This window comes from Pan paniscus, chromosome 1 (genome assembly GCF_029289425.2).
Source record: "Pan paniscus chromosome 1, NHGRI_mPanPan1-v2.0_pri, whole genome shotgun sequence".
In the NCBI taxonomy this organism is placed as follows: domain Eukaryota; kingdom Metazoa; phylum Chordata; class Mammalia; order Primates; family Hominidae; genus Pan; species Pan paniscus.
The window spans coordinates 1,179,856-1,200,382 of NC_073249.2; the positions used below are offsets into that span (position 1 = coordinate 1,179,856).

The following is a 20,527-nucleotide window of genomic DNA, read 5'->3' on the forward strand; positions in this document are numbered from 1 at the left end:
TCTCCACCAGCTCCTCTGCCTCTCCCAATCCCTTCACCAATTCAGAAAGCACACATACCTGCTCAGGACTCCTCTCACATCCTGAAAAGGAAAGAAAAACACAGTGTGAGTTGGACTCTGAACTGCTTTTCACAGTCAGACTGAAGACCCCATAAAAATTTCCTTAGAAACTACTGCAAAACATTATTAAGATAAAATTATAGGGGACAATAAATCTCTTTTCTTTTTTTCTTTTTTCTTTGAGATGGAGTTTCACTCTTGTTGCCCAGGCTGCTGGAGTGCAATGGCGCAATCTCGGCTCACTGCGACCTCCACCTCCCTGCCTCAGCCTCCCAAGTAGCTGGGATTACAGGCTCCCGCCACCACGCCTGGCTAATTTTTTTTATTTTTTTGTATTTTTAGTAGAGACGGGGTTACAGGCGTGAGTCACCGCACCCAGCCAAATCTCTTTTCTTTAAAGCTATACAAAGTTTAGGTTAATTCCTGCAACACCTATCAATTTAATTATCTTCTGAATTAATAATTCTGCTACTTGGATATTGTAACAGAGTAACATTCTGCATGTAATTCAGACGGAACAGGATAAAATAGATCCTAAGTACTCATAGAATTTATTTGAGGGGCATGGATAGGTTCCTCAAATAAAGACACAAAATGTTTCCCTAAATGTCTTTATAGGAATTATAAATTCCTAATTCTCTGAACCAACATACCAGAGCTATTCCTATGAGGAGGTTATCTAAGTAGATTAATAAAGGAAGCCTTTAATAACTAGTAACATTATTTTCTCAAAGTAGATTATTAAATATATATATCTGTGATACATTTATTATATTAATAATTGTATTTGGGATACATTTCCCCTCTCCCCTTAAAAACAGTTGCCAGTCAGATAAGTTTTAATGGCATAAAAGCAGGGGAGTAATTTGCTTTACCCTGTATGGGAATGTCAGGCCTTGGTCCTGGCCTTCAGGGGTAAAATGTAGCTTATTAGTACCAGGGAAGAAAGGGAAAGGAAAGTATAAAAATATACAGCCTGGGCAACACAACCAAGCCTCATCTCTACTAAAAATTTGTTTTAAATTAGCTGGGCGTGGTGGTGCACACCTTTAGTCCCAGCTACTCGGGAGGCTGAGGCACAAGGATCACCTGATCCTAGGAGACTGAGGCTGCAGTGAGCTATGATTGAGCCACTGCACTCCAGCGTGAGTGACAGAGTGGGATCCTGCCCTTATAAAAAAACTAGATAGATAAGATACCTTATTTAAGAATATACCCTCCCATGCCAGGCGGGGTGGCTCATGCCTACAATCCCAGCACTGTGGGAGGCCAAGGCAGGCAGAGCAATAAATACTATTGTTGAAATTGTCAAGCCGGGCACAGGGGCTCACGCCTTTAATCCCAACACTTTGGGAGGCCAAAGTGGGCGGATCACCTAAGGTTAGGAGTTCAAGACCAGCCTGGCCAACATGGCAAAACCCCATCTCTAGTAAAAACGCAAAAAAAAAAAAAAATTAGCCAGGTGTGGTGGCACACGCCTGTAATCCAAGCTACTCAGGAGGCTGAGGCAGGAGAATCGCTTGAGCCAAGGAGACAGAGGTTGCAGTGAGCCAAGATCACACCACTGCACCCTGCACTCAGCCTGGGCAACAGAGCGAGATTCTGTCTAAAAAAAAAAAAAAAAGAAAAGAAACTGTCAAAGTTCTTGTATTTTGCTGTCTGCTATTTGGAAAATTAATTCCTTTCTGACTCTTAGTTTGCTAACAAGGAAATGAGCATGGCAATAATAATAAAATATAAATTTAATATATATAAGATAAAATGAGACAAATTAAATGGCTTTATAAATTCATTTAAGGGTCCCCTGCCTCATAATCAGTACTGTTTAGTCACTGTACTTGCAAATATTATACAGACAGTTAATAGGATTATTTATATTCATGGTACTTTCAGTGCCTGGAACTGAGTCAGAAAAGGTGGAATCTGTACGTCAGCTGTGAAATGAGAACAGGAATCACTCAGTTTAGAACCCCCTGCGTGAGCCACTGGGGACGAGATAGAAGTCGGTCCAGATAAATTTCTGTTGCCATTGCTTCTATCAAGAAAACATGGATCCATCAACAACTTTGGCTTTCCCTGTTCACTTGGGACATGATGCCTCACAGAGGATTAAAAACAAAGATTTCCTTTCACTGTTATTCGTCTTTCTGCTCTCTAATCCCAAACAGACTGGGACGAAGCTGCACGGGAGTCCACGTAATCCCTCCTCACCATGCCTGGAACGGGCATGCAATGTGGGCCAGGAAATCAGTGTTTGCTTTACAATCCAATATAACAATTTCAAGCTGGACAATTTAAATCATTATTCATCCTTCTGGCCAGTGACACTGAAATGTATTATGCAGACTTTCTGTGCTAGCCATCCCTAAAAAACAGCAACGCTATCAGGGACAAACTGAGGTTTTAGGAATTACTTCTCAGCCAGCAGAGTGTAGCTTGTCCTTTCCCTAGCTGTTTAAGTTTTCAGAAATCATTAATTTTAATTTTAAGAATTCTTTAGTCCTTAAAATGAACTATATGCTGTTTGTTTGTTTTTTGAGACAGGGTCTTGCTATGTTGCCCAGGCAGGTCTCGATTTCCTTGGCCCAAGTGATCCTCCTGTCTCAGCCTCCCTAATAACTGGGACTACAGGCATGTGCCACCATGCCAGACTCAAACTATATGATTCTGTAGAATCTCATGATTCTGATGCCAGGAATGGCTTCTGAGTAAATTCTAGGGTGTTTAAGCTGCCTTCTGAGTAAATTCGAGGGTGCCCTTTTCCTAAAGAACATAAACGCCAAAGTGTTTGTCTCTGAAAGCCATTGTACTAGTCTCTGTCACCTGAGTCTCACATCTGCCTGCTTCTCTGGCACCCGGCCTCACCTCCAGCAGACCCAGGGCCGGGCGCTGGCACCTCTCCTGCAGCTCATCCGCCAGCTCCTTCAGGGCCTTGCTCTGCTGGACCAGCCGGCTCTTGCTCTCCCGCAGTCTCTGCAGCGTCGCTCGCTCCTCCGCCTCCAGCCGCCTCAGCTGCCGTTGCTCCTCCTGGGCCAGAAAGCCACGGTGCTTCTCAAACTCCAATCTGAAGCGCTGCCTCTGCACTTCCACTTTCTCCTGCGGGGACACCGTGGATCACATCATCAGTGCTTGGCCCCCGGCAGCCACGTACAGGCCAGTGCTGCAGAAGGCAATGTCCAGACCTCCCTGGGCTCCGTAATTCTGTGGACTCACTGGCTGCATTCTAGCAACATGAACAGACTGGAGTCCATTCATATAAGAAGTAGCCCCGGAGAGTTTCCAAATTAAGTTTAAAAAATACTGTTGGACTGGAGTTCCCATTTTGCCACAGGCTTGGGGGCAAGGCACTTGTATACTGAAGTTTCAGTACCATATACAAAATGTGAGGTTTTGGGGAGGTCGAGGCAAGAGGAGTGCTTGAGGTCAGGAGTTCAAGACCAGCCTGGGTAACAAAGCAAAATGCGACCCCATCTCTAAAAAAATTAAAATGAACTGACCAGGCATGGTGGTAAGCCCTGTAGTCCCAGCTACCCACAAGGCTGAGCTGGGAGGATCACTTGTCTAAGAGCTCGAGGCTGCAGTAAGCTGTGATTGCACCACCGCACTTCAGCCTGGGTAACAGAGCAAGACTCCATCTCTTAAAAAATGTGGGGAAAAAGAGGAGTGTGTGCATTACAGCTAAATATCTATTAAACTACAAGAACAGTGATTAGCATAGAGCAGTCACACAGCAGAAGTTACTATTTACTACTAGATCAGTCACTAGAACCACTAGAAACAACTGAATGATGAAGAAATGTTTGTTTGAATAAGAAAAGGCTGAGAGATGAGAAAATATGAATGCTGTTTCATAATATGGTAATAGTGAACACAACCATAAGCCTAACGTTCTCTACAAAGCCAAGAAAGAACTAAGTGATGCTCAGGCCACTGATTTCAGAGTTCACGTCGGAGAATTAATCCCAATTTCTACCTGAATCTCACATCTTCAGTTTCTGAATAGACCTAAGGAACATACTTCGTCCCAGGCTTAGTTTCTAGATTTTCTTCTCTCAAGACAAGTATATCAAAAACTAACTTTAAGCTGAGTACCAGAGGCAAATTATTCCCTTAAAGTATCTATACCTCCCATTCTCTGTCCTGTTTTATCGATTTATTTTATTTTTTGTATATATTCATGGGGTACAAATGCAGTTTTGTTACATTGTTATATGGCCTTGTAGGTGAAGTCATTTGCCTGGGTTTTTTTTTAATCTTTTTTTTGAGACAGAGTCTCGCTCTGTCACCCAGGCTGGAGTGCAGTGGCGCGATCTCGGCTCACTACAACCTCCTCCTCCTGGGTTCAAGTGATTCTCCCGTCTCAGCCTCCCGAGTAAGTGGGATTACAGGCACGCAGCACCATGCCCAGCTAATTTTTGTATTTTTAGTAGAGACAGGGTTTCACCATATTGGTCAGGCTGGTCTCAAACTCCTGACCTCATGATCGGCCCGCATCGGCCTCCCAAAGTGCTGGGATTACAGGCGTGAGCCACCGTGCCCAGCCTATTTGCCTGTTTTTAAACGTGATAACTTCTTGCTTTGACTAAAAGGCATGAGCTATCACCTTTTTAAACTAAACACCCCCTAAGACTTAACTACTTCCTTCCATTTTCCATCTCTACCTCCTTCCACCATTTTCTAAACCATCAGATTCAGAAAACTTCATCTTCTTTCTGAAATCAGCCAAGTCTGAACTCCATACACTGATTCCTGAAAGTGTAACTCATGTAAATATGAGAAGCTCTCTTCATATCACAGGCTGTGCTGTCGTGGGGTGGGGCAAATAACCCAGCCACTAGAAAAGAGTAGAGTCATACCTGGGGCATGAGGGGGGGTGTGGTGGGAAGCGATTTGCCTGCAATTCATCTTCCTTTCACACCACCCTCTTGAGCACAACTATATCTGCAGATAGAGAAAAAGGAAAGGTTGTTTTGTAGTATTTAGAATAACTTTTGACCAAAAATGTGTTTGCTGCATTTGGCTCACATGGATACATTCTTGATGGTAATGATCATGCAAGTTTACTTGGCTTAGAACAGGCATCTTAGTATCATCCCTACTTAAGAATAATCTGTAGAGGGCTTAAAACATGCAGGAACTCAGCTCTCCGATATGGGGATTCCGATTTTATAGATCTATGGTCAGGCCAGGATTGAAAACAATTGACTTGTATTTCAGCCTGAAAAGAACAAAAATTATCAATCAATATTACAATATTAAATAATGTACATCCTACCACTATGTACATTATAGGCAAGTAATGAACATTATTTAATATTGTAAAGCTTTGTTCTTGTTCTTTTTATCTCCATTGCCACTACCCAATCGAAACTATGCTTTACTAGCTTGATCTTACTGCAGAACCCACTGCTATATCCCTATCACCTAGAATTGCATCTTATACTGTCACTACTAGTTTAAAGATATTTGTTAATAATATTGATAAACAAGTTTGTCAGTATCAACGTTAATAAGTTTAAATATTTCTTCACACATCTGAGTAACGTTAGGTACTAATGTTATTAACATCAATATTATTTAATATTGATAACTTTTATCCTTTCCTATCACTGTCTACATCATTTACCTATAATGTACATTTTTCTTTTCTTTTTTCCTTTTTTTGTCTGAGACAGAGTTTCACTCTTGTTGCCCAGGCTGGAGTGCAATGGCACGATCTCAGCTCACCACAACCTCTGCCTCCTAGGTTCAAGCGATTCTCCTGCCTCAGCCTCCCTAGTAGCTGGGATTATAGGCATGTGCCACCACGCCCGGCTAATTTTTTTTTGTATTTTTAGTAGAGACGGGGTTTCTCCATGTTGGTCAGGCTGGTCTCGAACTCCCGACCTCAGGTGATCCACCTGCTTCGGCTTCCCAAAGTGCTGGGATTACAGGTATGAGCCACCACGCCTGGCCTTAATGTACATCTTTCTTCTGGGATAAGTGTTATCTTTTCCTATCCGTATGTATCTATATTGTAATCTAGTAATGTAGTAAATAAAGAAAAATATAGTTTAAAAAGTCTTTATGTAATATCTGTATAAAGACAGAGTATAAGACTAAATTTTCAAAGAAAACAAGAAGGAAATAATTATAAATATATAGAGTGATCAGAAAAGAAGGGTTATTTGGAAAAGGAGAAAGAATAGGAATATTCTGCAAAGTATAACCTATCATATATCATATTATATAATACATTATATGAATACATAGAACTATACACACAGTTTCTATATGTAGTTTCTCAATCTTGACACTATTGACATCTTGAACAGATCATTTTTTCCTCACGAGATATGGGAACTGTCCTGTGGACTACAGGGTGTTAAGCTGCATTCCTGCCTCTACTAGATGACAGGTGCACTGCACCCACCCTTCCTCAGTTGTGACATCCAAAAATATCATCTCCAGAAATTGCAAAATGTTATCTTGGGGGGCAGGTATCGCCTCAGGTTGAGAATCACTGTGTGTGTATGAATCACTGTGTGTGTGTGTACATGTGTGCACGCACATGTGCACGAATGAAACATGGAATAAAAAGAGCTAGTGAGGTATAAAAAAATGGAATATGTGTATGTATAGATGATAAAAAAAAAAAAGCCTAAACGTTCAGATTATTTCCCTGTATATAAGATGATCACCTTGGGCTACACTTCTTCTGTTACAAAGTTGTGAAATATTATTTCATTCACCTAACAAATATTTTCAAACTAGTAGCGACAGTATAAGATGCTATTCTAGGTGACAGGGATACAGCAGTGGGTTTTACAAGAAGATCAAACTAGCAAAGCTATTTAATTATAATTTGGATTGGGTGATGGCAGTAGAAACAAAAAGAACAAAAATGAACCATATCATTTGAGGGGACGGGATGACCCAGGATGGCTCTGAGGTGCTCTTGGGCATATATGGAGATGGAACAAAAGTGCTGGAGAATGGAAGATGGTAGAAGAATTACTGACCCGAATCTGGATCCTTCAAACAGGCAAGCCTCCTAAAGCCCCAACATGGTCTTACCTTCCAAATGACAGTCCTTTTCCCCACGTTGGCCTCCTGAGTCAAGGCGTCCTCCAACTCTTTCCTCACAAGTTCCAGAGCCATCTGGAGCTTTACCTGTTTGGGAACATTTCAGCTGTTACAGATGCCCTCAATCTGTACCTAACGTCACACAGATGTGTGAGGAAATACAAAGGCAACTTAAACAGTCCCTAGAAAGCACATAAAAATGTTCAATATCATTAAAAACTAAACATAAATGTACTTAAGTTTTAGTGTCAGGGTCTCGCTCTGTCACTCAGGTTGTTGTGCAGTGTGCGATCATGGCTCACTGCAGCCTCAAACTCCTGGGCTCAAATGATCCTCCCACCTCAGCCTCCCAAGCAGCTAGGACTCCAGGCACACATCATTACATTTCAGCTAATTTTGTTTTCTGTAGAGATGGGGTCTTACTACATTGCCCAGGCTGGTGTCAAACTGCTGGCCTCCAGACAGTCTCCCATCTCGGCCTTCCAAAGTGCTGGGATTATAGGCATGAGCCACTGTGCCTAGCTCCTTAAATGTATTTTAATACCAGATACCATCAAATATTTATCTAAAAGTATGCTCACTGCATTGTTATATACGATAGCATAACTAAACTAAAACATTGAAGATAGGGGAGAAAAAAATTATATTAACTGGATAGAATTAAAATAAGATGTTACAGAATGTTTAATGACTAGACATACAATGATAATGTCCAATAAATAAATCTATTTTACAAAACAACATGAATTTTGAAAAAAAAATGTGCTGGTAATGAATATATTAAAACTGGGCTGAAGTAAATGAGAATGATATTAGGTAAAATGTCATCTATTGGTGTTTGGATGAAGAGTGATGCTATTATATCGCTCTATATTTCATATATTTCTCTATATAACTATATTTATATATTTCTCTATATTTATATATTTCTCTATATAACTATATTCTATATTTCTCTATATAACTTCAACTTCTTGAAGTTATCGGTTACTTTATGATAAAGCATGGGTTTATTATTGTAGTATTAGTAGTATTATTAGGTCAGAAGGAACTTGGTAGGTTATCATATTTTATATGAAAAAACACTATATGTTGTAAACCTTACGATGAGTAAAAATACAATGAGAACTAAATCTTCCTTCAATGATAGGGCACTCACTAGAGGTAAATATGTGTATTTTAAATACTCACAAAGATACATACATAAACAGGATTTTAATCAAAAAATTCTATTCCCAAAGTTACTCAATAAATCCTACATACACATCAATTGCTTTTTAAAAGGAGAATATTATAATTGTTATATATAAAATAACAGTAGAATTCATGATACCATTTGACCCAGTGGGGAAAGTGGCATGTGTTTTGGTGTTTACAAAGAACGGAGCACTTTGACACTTGTAGATAAAGAAAAGCTCCCTCAGGCCAAAGAAACTGTCAGCAAAAGCAAGGAGATGTAGCACAGTTAGGAAAACAGTGATTCGGCTAAATTTGCTGTGTTTCCTGGCTGGTTAAGACAAGAGAGCTATGGAAACATAACTTAGGGCCCTAGAAAGCTTTCACTGAGAGGCTCAGGAGTTTAGATAATATTTATTTGGTATTTAACCGAAGAACTACTGAAAATACAGAGAACACCTTTAGAAATATTACACTAGAGGCTGGGCTGCCTGTAACACCAGCACTTTGGGAGGCCAAGGCGGATGGATCACAAGGTCAGGAGTTCAAGACCAGCCTGGCTAACACAGTGAAACCCCGTCTCTACTAAAAATACAAAAATTAGCCGGGTGTGGTGACGCATACCTGTAATCCCAGCTACCCGGGAGGCTGAGGCAGGAGAATTGCTTGCACCAGGACCCGGGAGACGGAGGTTGCAATGAGCCGAGATTGCGCCACTGCCCTCCAGCCTGAGCTACAGAGTTAGACTCCGTCTCAAAAAAAAAAAAAAAAAAAATTACTACCAATCCTCTTTCTGGACTTTATTTTAAAAAGGCAAGAACATTCCAGAAAAGTTTAGCTAGAAATTACCTAGTACTAGTACCTACATCTCGCAAATGACGACGAAAATCAAGAAGAAATACCAAGAGAGATATTGGTAGAGAAGGAAGGGGAAAATATCCTAAACCTTAATTTAAAACAAACAAAATAAATAAATAAAAATTTAGGAAAGCTAGTATTTGCAATGCACTACAGCGCGACTGACAGTCCTTTGGTTAAATATGTCAGTAAAGACGACTTAGACCTCCTTTGTGCTGGCAGTTGTTCTACATGCTGGGATTCAAGTGTGTTCAGAAAACATCCAAGAACTTTTGAAGGGCACCAGTAGGAAGAAATCGACACACAATTTCACAGATGCCACTATGGGGGCCAAATACTCCCATTTTGTTTTTCTTCTCTCTCTTTTAAGCTTCCCGGGCTACACCCCAAATGAAGCACCTCTTCATTGAGGATGTTCGAATCCTCAGTCCCCAAATCCCTGCTGATGGAGGCACGTGCACCTGAGGTTTGGAGGGGTCGGAACCCGTACCCAGCTCCACACTCTTCTTAACAACGCCCATACCCGAGGGTTGCTTTGGTGACAACACTCATTTAATGTAAACACTGTGCAAAAGCAAAGCATTGCACAAATGAGAATTATTATGGCAAGTTTACGATATAGACGTACAATTGTTACCAAGAATGAACTGGACCACACAGCCCTCCCGACCAGAGCCCAGCTGAGGGACCAGACTATCCGCATCGGGAAAAACCAGCCCAGCGCGAGTTCGAGGACAGGAGAGTGCTTGGGGGAGGGGCGGACGGTGTAAAATAATGGGTGTGTGTCGCAAAGGGGGTTACCACAGCCAAGGCCAAGAGACCCACACTGAGTGAGCCGCGTGGGCGGGGGGGACGGCGCGGGGTGGGGGGAGCGGCCGTGGGAGCCGCTCAGGAGACGGGTGGCCTTGGCGGCTCCGCTCCGGACTGTCGCCCCCGCTTCCCGGTCACCGCAGCGCCCGCAGCCCCCGCCGGGGGGCGCCTCACCTGGTAGCTGCCGGCGGCCTCCTGCAGCGGCGCCGTGCGGTGCGTCCTGTGCTCGGGGCCGGCGTCGCACACCCAGCACAGCGCCGCCTGGTCCTCCTCGCAGAAGCGGCTCAGGTCCTCGCCGTGCCGCGCGCATCGCCGCGCCCCGGGCCCCGCGCCCAACCCCAGCCGCCGCACGCTCTCCACCAGGCCCGCCAGCTGCCGGTTGGGGCGAAAGCCCGAGGGCCGGAAGGGGCCCCGGCACTGCGGACAGGCGTAGACGCCGCCCTGCGCGCTGTCCGACTTCTCGCAGAACTCGGAGATGCACCTGAGGCAGAAGCTGTGGCCGCAGTCCACGCTGACCGGCTCCTGCAGGAGATCCAGGCACACCGGGCACCGCGCATCCTCGCGCAGCCGCTCCCCGGGCGGCGCCGAGGCCATGACCCGCCTCCCGGAGGGCCGCGCTCCCGGCCGCCCGCACCGTCTCCCCTCGCGGTCTGCACAGGGGGAGGAGCCCACGCCCCAGGAAAGCAGGCGCCGATGGGTGGTGTCCGCTGGCTTCAGTTCAAGAGCTCAGACGAGCCACACCCGGTGAAAAGCCACCACTCAGGCGCTCCCTATGTCGGGGATAAAATTAACGTTATGGTTCCCCCCCCACCCCCCGTCCCCGTCACACACACACCCAGGAAACTGGGCATTTCTAACTGGAATCCCTCCTCATATGCTGTTTTCACTGTCAGTAGATTTGGAGAATTGCTAAATTCCCTCCTTCTTTCCATCTTTGTTTGTTTGTTTGTTTTTGTTTTTTTGAGAGGGAGTCTCGCTCTGTCGCCCATGCTGGAGTGCAGTGGCGCGATCTCGGCTTACTGCAGCCTCCGCCTCCCGGGTTCAAGCGATTCTCCTGCCTCAGCCTCGCAAGCAGCAGGGATTACAGGCGCCCGCCACCATGCCCGGCTAATTTTTGTATTTTTAGTAGAGACGGGGTTTCACCATTTTGGTCAGGCTGGTCTTGAACTCGTGACCTCAGGTGATCTGCCCGCCTCGACCTCCCAGAGTGCTGGGATTACAGGCGTGAGCCACCGCGCCCAGCCTCCATCATCATTATATAGATTTAGTGCAGATTTCTGGGGTACCAGTGCAGTTTTGTTACATGGAGACACTGCATAAAGTCTAGGCTTTAGCGCAGGCATCGCTGTGATGGCGTAAATTGTTCTCATTAGGTGATCTCTCATCCCTCGCCCGCCTTCCACCCTCCGAGCCCCTTCCATTGTTTACTGAGCTACTCCATGGTCCTCTCATGCCATAATCGTTTCTTAAAAGGCTTTCCCCCTTTATATGGCATAATCAATTTTTAAATGTTTTTTTCAAACTTCATTTTTTTCTCTTGCACTAATTACCTCTTGATAAAGAAATGAGACACCGCCTGACACGGGAAGATGCCTGCATAGGTGTGTGTAACTATAGGTTTACAGCCCAGCCAAAAATAATTCTAAATATTTAAATAAATATCTGGCCTAGTTCAATGAGGATCCTATAAGGAATACACACGTGTTGTAGGATTGTTGCAAAGCCAGTCTTGGAGATGACAAAGCTATAGAGATACTCATCAGAGGAATAATTCAAGCTTAGCCTCTCAGTGGTGTACCTGCCAGATGGGGGAGGCTGAGACAGGAGCAAAATGATTTGACAGAGTATGTTACTTCATCCAGTGGAAGGCTGAATCAGGATAAAGTACATTAAAGTCTCTAATGTCGTCCAGAAAGTCGACAAGTCTGAGGCAGTGTCTGCATCTGTGCAAAATCACTTTAGTATGGTGGAGTTTGAAGTGATGGTGGGGTGTGCCTGTGGAAAATCAATCTGTCCCTGAGCACACATTGTGTCTGTTTGCAGCCAGGAGTCTCAGACATTGCACCAGGTACTGAAAATACACATGTTAAGGAAAAGAGGTGGGACCCCATTTCTCCAGGAGCCTTAAGATCAACTAGAAGAGGTGGATATGAAATCATGCAAACATATAATGACAAACCAATAACTGCAAGGAAGGTCGCTCACCAGTCCTGCAGGAATATAACAGAGGACTCTGAACGAGGCTGCAGGGTCGGGGGCAGACACCTGAGGTCTCCGAGCAAACCTCTGATAGGTGAACACAAGCTGGCCAGCGGGAAGGGGGGCTCCGCAAGGCCGTGCCCCCAGAAGCCATGAAGGGTACAAGGTAAACTTCAGCAGGTGGGAGCAAGACATACCCAGACGACACTGAGAAGCCAGGCAGGCTGGCAAGCTGGGCCAGAATATGGTGGCAGCAGATAAGGCTGCAGCAAGAGGCGGGGCCAGATGACTCAGGTCCTTGGGGATCCTGTGGGGTTTGTGGGTCTTCATTATAAGGACAAACTCTTGGGCTGGATCTCTGGCGACAGGCAGAGCAGATGATCTTGAGGCCTAAAGGTTAAGTGCGCAATTAAAGCGAATAGATTCTTGGAGAACACACATGGATCTGTATTAGCAAAACATGAAAGATGTGGCATTAGAGAAAAAAGCTAAAGAGCAGAAGGCTTAGCAAAGAAAAACAGACTCTGGCTCCGGACTAAAGGCTGTGGCACTTGCTGAGAAGCTTGAGGCAAGCTGTGCCGCGTTTCTGCCCTGCATTTCTTCTGACGTGCAGTGAAGAGGTGTTAGTGTCATTCATGTAAGGCCTTTCAGAGTATTAAACGAGCTAATAGTAGATAATATAGGTCCTGGCATGTTGGAAATACACACACACACACACACACACACACACACACGTATATATATTGAGACAGGGTCTTGCTCTGCTGCCCAGGCTATAGTGTAGTGCCACAACCTGACTCACTGTAGCCTCTGCCTTTCAGGCTCAAGTGATCTTCTCACCTCAGCCTCCCAAGTACCTGGGACTACAGGTGCCTGCCACCACGCCCAGCTAATTTTTGTATTTTTTGTAGAGACAGGGTTTCGCCATGTTGCCCAGGCTGGTCTCAAACTCCTGGGTTCAAACAATCTCCCCACCTTGGCCTCCCAAAGTGCTGGGATTACAAGTGTGAGCCACCTCGCCCGGCCATGTAGCAAATATATTTAATTGAAGAAAAGGAAATGAAATAGCGAAGTGAATGGAAGGATGGTGAGTCAAAAGGTAAGCTACATTAGGAAGAGAGATTTTTTTCTATTTTGTTCACTGCTCTATCTATCCCCAGGACCTTGAAGAGTAACTGGCACAAATGGACACTCCACACATACTAATTGATTAAACAAGTTAATAAGTGAATGAACAGAATTAGCACAGTTTATCATAGGAGCTAATGAAAGAGGGAAGTTCAAAGATGATTATATTATGTCAAATGTCAAATCCATGTTTTTCTGCATTTTACATATATGATCTTGCCCTGGCTCTCCATAACTCTGGCAGATGCGGGAGCATTTTTCTATTTTGCAGGCATAACAAGACACAGTAAAACAATCCATTTACTCAAATGTATGGGCCAGTTGATAACTAGGCTCACTTAAATTCAGATTTCCTAGTGCCTGTGATCCTAAGGAAAGGCCCCTGGCTTCTGATGTTGGGGGTCACTGTGGTTTTCAGGAGGGTGTGACAGAGTGGGCGAGCTCACTTCTTCCCCTGCTGGTTCTAGAGTTGCTGAGCTTAAACTGTTTTGTCTCTGACACTGGTTGACTAGGAATGACATCGGTACCATTGTTCTTAGAAACACACATTTCCCTTACAGCACGTCCATGCAGGTAAGTCGTGGACTGGATTATATCTAGATGTCATTGTATTTACAAATGCTATGTGGAGTGCCTCGCCAGGCAGTTTCTGGTTTAATGGGAATACTCTAACTTAAATTTGTATTTTCTCATGAGCTTTCTTTTGGCGTAAATAAAGCACCTCTTGGTTTATGCCAATACGACCAAATTCTAATGCACCCCACTCCTGAATTTATAGGCTAACTCCACCCTGTGACTCATTTGCAGGTTGCAGAGTTGCAAATCTTTTAGCTAATACCACCTGCAACCATCCTCCTTCTCTAATATTCCTCTTCAGTTGTGTCCTGCCTTCTGTGACATCTTTAAAATATGGGATCTGCCGTCATCTGACCATTATTCCTCCCGGCTCTTTTTTGTAATTTCTTTGGTATCATGGCTTTGGGCTCCTGAAACCATTTCTTCAGGACAGCAATATTTTCTTCCCTACTTTGAACCCTTTTCACGGAGTTTCTCAGCTCTCCATGGCCAAACCCTTTGCCTCAGCTTTGGGGATTCACAATCTCCTAGCTCCATAGCCCCCAAATCGGCCCAATTTGTTACCAAAAACCAGGAGTTCGGTCTAGGTCCTGCTGCTCTCCACACAGAAAGCCAATCACTGAGACAACGATTATTGCCAAAGAAGAAGCTTTTAATCAGGTGCTGCAGCAGAGGAGATAGGAGCTCAGTTTCAAATCCATCTCCCTGACTGACTAAAATTAGAGGCTTATATAGAGGCAGGGAAGAAATATAACACTGTGTGGAAAAAGAGGAACTAGGGAGGGGTAAGGAAGCAATCATGTTGAATAAGCGGGCTGGACTGGCATCTCATTAACTGGTTGAGATGACCTGGGGTGATCCGGTAAGTTTCAGTTCTTTGTTACTTTACTTTTCAAGAGGGCTGGTGGTCCTTTCCTGAGGAAGGAACTCAGATAAAACAAAAGTAAGTTTCAAGCTCTAAGACCAGAAGGGTCAAATTCTCTCTCTCTCTCTCTCTCTCTGTGTGTGTGTGTGTGTGTGTGTGTGTGTGTGTGTTTGTGTGTGTGTGTCTATAGGACTATTGGGTTGGCAAATTCACAATGCCAAAAATAAAAGCACAGCCCTCAAGACTAGCAGCCACTGACTCAGCATTTCCTCCCTGCTTCTGGCTTTAAAAGGACCTCATTCATGCAACTGAACACTGCATTTTTTTCTCTTTTTTCTTTTCTTTTTTTTTTTTTTTTTTGAGACAGAGTCTTGCTCTTTCACCCAGGCTGGAGTGCAATGGTACGACCTCGGCTCACTGCAACCTCTGCCTCCCGGATTCAAGCGATTCTCCTGCCTCAGCCTCCTGAGTAGCTGGGATTACAGACACATGCCATCACGCCTGACTGATTTTGTATTTTTAGTATGGCTGGATGTGGCTCCCACTCAGGTGGCAATGCAGGGAAAGAGATCATGGCTAATTTTGTATGCTATGCCAAACAGTTTAGTCTTTATTGGTAGGCAATGGATATCAATGACACTCACAATTATCACCACTGGATGTGGTATATAGACCCTACTTTTCTCTTTCCCAGTGGTTGCCAGCATTGACATCCTGTGGATTACCGTGAATTAGAGGCTTTGTCTGTCCGAATGATGCTCTAGGGTGGCTGGGGTGGTTGGAATGGGACAGCAAAGTTGTGGGGTTTTCTGATAGCCTTTGGAGGCAGCCCAGATCCAACTGCATTTGCATAGATCGCATTGTTCCAGCTGATAAATGCACAAACACCCATAGTAGGCCTCTCTAGCCACTTCTCCAAGGAAAGCCCACAAAAGCTCTGCAATGAGTTTGAAGTGATCCCTCAACACCCCCTTGCTATCTCTATTCTGTGTAAAATGAGGAGGAGAAAGGCACTGAGGCATTTTTCCAGATATACAGACTTCCGCAATGAATCTGCAATGAATGGGCTAATATGGATCCAGTGTTCCATATTGTGTTAAATCCGTTTGTGTAAATCCTATTGTGTAAATCAGTTTGATACAAAAAATACGTATTGGCTCTTCATAGTTATATGACATGTGTTAAGAATGTCTGTGAATTCAAGAATCTTCCGCAAACACACTCCATAGCACAAGAAGACAAAATGCATGAGTTATAAAAGAGTATTTTCTCCTGCTTTATATAAGATTTAAAGAAAGATAAGAAGCATATATATTTGATTAATTGATGGCAGGGTAGGAAGAAAAGCAGGAACAAATTCATGATGATATTTGAAGGGAGGTGGTTCCCAATAGTGGAAATAGCAAGAGGCAAAGCCCTCCAAATAAATAGTTATAAACGTTAACCTCAATTTTGAAAGAAATGAGCACATTTTTCAAAGTACGTAAGTAAAGAAGGTAATACAATGCAAGTTGAGTCTTTGAAAAGTAAATTTTTAAAAATTATTTTTAAAAATAAAATTTGTCTGAAAAGCAGATCTTCCTAGATGAAAATGCTGATAAGAAGTACCAATCCAAGTGGCTCCATCTCCAACACTCTCCCAGGGCCCTTGCGGAATGGCTTTCCTTGTCAACTCCCTCTCCCTCTGACCTTGTCTACCACTCGGCAGTAGAAGTTCTCTTCAATTCGTGTATCAGGTCTCTCCCTCATTTGTCCCTCTTACTAGCTGCTGAATTACTTAGCAGAACCAGAAACTTTGCATCATTCCCATAACTAATATTTACACGTTTCCTTAGATGCCCTTTGAACTAGATTCTGCTAATACAATCCCCGCAACTTCCGTAACTGTCTTGAAAGCAGTGCGTTAAACTGAAATTCAGACAATGAGGCTGAAGCTGACCTGCCTTCAGACAATAGTGCTCTAATGCACCCTTCCTCTGACCCTGGTGCGTTATGTAAGTCTCTCTGCCTATGCCTTCTGCGATGAAAAGGGTCCTTTTATAAGGCTTATATAAAGCATTATACATGGAGTGTCTGGAATCTAATACACACTCAACAAATGCTCATCCAAACCCTTGGCTTCCCAATCAATTAATCCACATGGAAGAAAGAAAAGCAAATGCAAATCTTTGGGGACATATTTTTTGTTTAATTGTCTGCAGGGCTAATTCTTCTGAAGTTTCCTTATTTCCATTGTGTGTTTTACCTGGAGATATACAGAAGTGAGGACTTTCTCCCCAATTAGGTGCCAGGAGGTTTGTGAAGATAACAACAGACTATCTGAGAACTTTAAGATGTGGCTGACTGAGAAGGAATAATTGTTGATTTCTAGATTGGATATTTACCTTTTGTGGCTGGTTGTTTCAATTAACTCACCAGTTTTATTCAATTATTGGATTCCAAAGAGTTGTTCTAAGTTAAAAACAACCATCTTGCCCAAGATTGTCCTTGGACATTGAGGGCCTAACACCTTCTGGTTATGGTTGTGTACATGGCTGATGTTCCAGGTACCCTTTGCCGGGTGCTCTCTCGAGTCTAAGCCTTGATGGTTTTGCAGGCCTGAGCACCCTTTTATCTCCATTTTCTCAGCTGTTGCTGATGAGTACAGAAGTTTTGTTATTTGGCTCACGCCTATAATCCCAGCACTTTGGGAGGCCGACACGAGTGGATCACGAGGTCAGGAGTTCAAGACCAGCCTGGCCAACATAGTGAAACCCCGTCTCTACTAAAAATACAAAAATAAACCGGGCATTGTGGCGGGAGCCTGTAATCCCAGCTACTCGGGAGGCTGAGGCAGAAGAATTGCCTGAACCCGGGAGGCGGAGGTTGCAGTGAGCCGAGGTTGCGCCACCTCACTCCAGCCTGGGCGACAGAGTGAGACTCCATCTCAAAAAAAAAAAAACAAAAAGAAAGTGGATACATAATCTTTGCTGGCTGGGTCATGCCTGTCTCTGCAAACATGCAGATATTACAAGAGCTAGATTTGTGATAAGCTATGAAAAGACCACCCAGACAATGGACTGTTACACAATCCATAAAGGGTGCTTTATTCATTTTTTCCCTTTAATTTAACAGGAGGAGAAAAGAGCTATGGTAGGAATTAACTGGAAAAGTAGCTGCAAAATAGCCAAGATTCAGGCTATATAAAATTTGCTGCAAAGAAAGCCAAGATACAGGCTGTATAAGTAGTAACCCAGTTGTTCTACCCCGTATGTGGGACACGAAGAGTTTGGAAGGCAAGACATTAGGTATGCAACTCTGAAAGACAGTTCTATGACTATTTAAAAAGATGTACTTTTTTCTGCACTGTCTTTCCTCCTCCAAATTTTCTAAAAACTATACATATGAATCATATTATCTTGAAAAAATGCATATTGGTTAAATCAAACATCAATAAATCATAAATCCTGTCAGACTATAACATGGTGTGATTCACTGTTGTATCGTAATGCCTGAATGAACTCCAGGCACATGGTGGGTATTTGTTGAATAAATGAATTATAACCAAACAAAATATGTGATTTTTTGTTTTTATACATTTATTTATTCAACGCTTTAATATTTTCTCTTAGACTAAAATATATAAATTTAACTAGAAATATTAATAAATTTGCTCTTCTTAATTAGACTTCTATATACTGGAATTAAAAAAAAATCCTGCTATATTACGAATGGGTTGAAAATCTTTTCTTTTTTAGGCCGGGAGTGGTGGCTCATGCCTGTAATCCCAGCACTTTGAGAGGCCGAGGCAGGAGGATCACAAGGTCAGGAGTTCGAGACTAGCCTGGCCAATATAGAGAAACCCCATCTCTACTGAAAATACAAAAAAATTAGCTGGGCATGGTGGCGCATGCCTGTAATTCCAGCTACTCAGGAGGCTGAGGCAGGAGAATTGCTTGAACCCGGGAGGCAGAGGTTGCAGTGAGCTGAGATCATGCCACTGTACTCCAGCCTGGGCGACAGAGAGAGACTTCATCTCAAAAAAAAAAGAAAATATTTTATTTTTTAACTTCTCTTCTAAAACTCAAGCCTAATAGCCTCTCAGACCAATTTATATATTGCATTTTCTTTGTTAAATTGACAGATTTAAATTTAGAATGATCTTTGCTACAGATTGCTTTAATTGAATGAATTAATTAATTTGTGGCCATAATTTTTTCCATTTAGCCACGTCTGTAATTAAGGTATGCAGAGGAAATGCCATTCAGCAAAAAGCACCTGTTATGTTTTCAGTCAGAACGGCTCACTCACCCACTCAGTGTCTGCTTGCTGGATTTTAGAGAAATCTCCATTTGTTTGATTCAGATTTTAGGTCAACATTTTTGGGACCTATCTTAAGTTAAATTAAAAAAATAAATCCTTTTCAAAAAGAATGGAAGAATTGCATGTGTCCATGTGTCTCAAATATTTTATCATCATCTAAGCCCCAGTGGGCAGAGTTGAATCTCAAAAGGTTGATTTGATTGTTTTCTGACTTGATTGTCAAATTATAGAATAATATCTGGGGAACAAGATTCTCAGAAGGGCCAGGTCCCCAAGAAACCCAAGGCTATTGAAAGGAGAAGTTGGCTTTACCCAGTGTCAGACACCGGCAGAAGATGGCAAATTTCAGATCTCACAAAGAAAGCACAGTAAGAGTTTGGGTTACAGGAGGGCACGGTAGACATTGCCTAGAGCAGGGGCCATTTAGCGCTCTGGACGCCGGGAAAACAGACAGGTAGGGGCAGTTCATGCAGAGAAGAAGAAAATCAACGTGGTGTGTATTTTACTGTCAAATAACATAAATGTCCTTGTTTTGATTGTGTATGTTGGATTCTAAAAATACATCGACTTCAATAAATTATTCATCATTATCAAGGCAATTTTAGCCTTTGCAGATTCTCTATCTTTATGGAAACAGTAAATGATCTTGCCTAAATTATAAAACTGTAATAACAGACAATTAATCAAGAGTTCTCGAGAAGTCAAAAGGCCATTTAGTTTACTCTGGGCAAGATTGCATCTAAGAACAACAACATTCTTTTTTTTCTTTTTTTTTTTTTTGAGACAGAGTTTTGCTCTGTTGCCCAGGCTGGAGTGCAATGGCATGATCTCGGCTCACTGCAACCTCTGCCTCCTGGGTTCAAGTGATTCTCCTGCCTCAGCCTCCCAGGGAGCTAGGATTACAGGCATCCGCCACCATGTCTGGCTAATTTTTGTGTTTTTAGTAGAGATGGGGTTTTACCATGTTGGCCATGATGGTCTCAAACTCCTGACCTCAGGTGATTCACCCTCTTCGGCCTCCCAAAAGGCTGAGGTTACAGGCATGAGCCACTGCCCCCAACAACAACAACATTCGTAATTATTTTTATTTCAAAGAAAGCTACAAAGTTAAATCTGAGGTTACCCTTGTTGCCCTAGTGCTAAAGCCAACCCAGTCTTTTGGGAAGCATTTTTTTTTTCCAGCTCAATGTAATTAAAGTAATTTTAGCACTTGGAAATAGTCAGTATTTAAGTAATCAGGCCCAGAGCACCTGTAATCCCAGCACTTTGGGAGGCCAAGGCAGGAGGATCACTGGAGCCAGGAGTTAAGGGCCAGCCTGGGCAATATAGCATGACCTCTACCTCTACAAAAAATATGTGGATATATAATTAACCAGGCATGGTGGCACACACCTGTGGTCCTAGCCACCCTGGCAGGAGGACACTTGAGCCTATAAGTTTGAGATTACAGTGAGCTATGATTGTGCCACTGCACTCCAGCCGGGGCAA

At 43.2% G+C, this 20,527-nt stretch overlaps 1 protein-coding gene across 5 annotated transcripts in view; it reads right to left on the reverse strand.

Annotated features, from left to right (window-relative positions):
* LOC129392906 (E3 ubiquitin-protein ligase TRIM58) overlaps positions 1-11,282 on the reverse strand; it is a 60,938-nt gene extending 49,656 nt beyond the window's left edge. For 2 of the 5 annotated variants that reach the window (XM_034950414.3, XM_034950410.3), the window contains exons 1-4: positions 10,144-11,282; positions 7,117-7,212; positions 2,926-3,156; positions 59-81 (exon numbers count right to left, since the gene is read on the reverse strand). In XM_034950414.3, coding sequence (XP_034806305.3) covers positions 59-81; positions 2,926-3,156; positions 7,117-7,212; positions 10,144-10,563 — 770 coding nt within the window. In that variant the 5' untranslated portion in view covers positions 10,564-11,282. Of the gene's footprint in view, positions 1-58; positions 82-2,925; positions 3,157-4,916; positions 5,002-7,116; positions 7,213-10,143 lie in introns of those variants that run through there. The other 3 variants (XM_055091781.2, XM_055091847.2, XM_034950407.3) reach the window with 3 other exon arrangements.
* Positions 11,283-20,527: the final 9,245 nt, after the last annotated feature.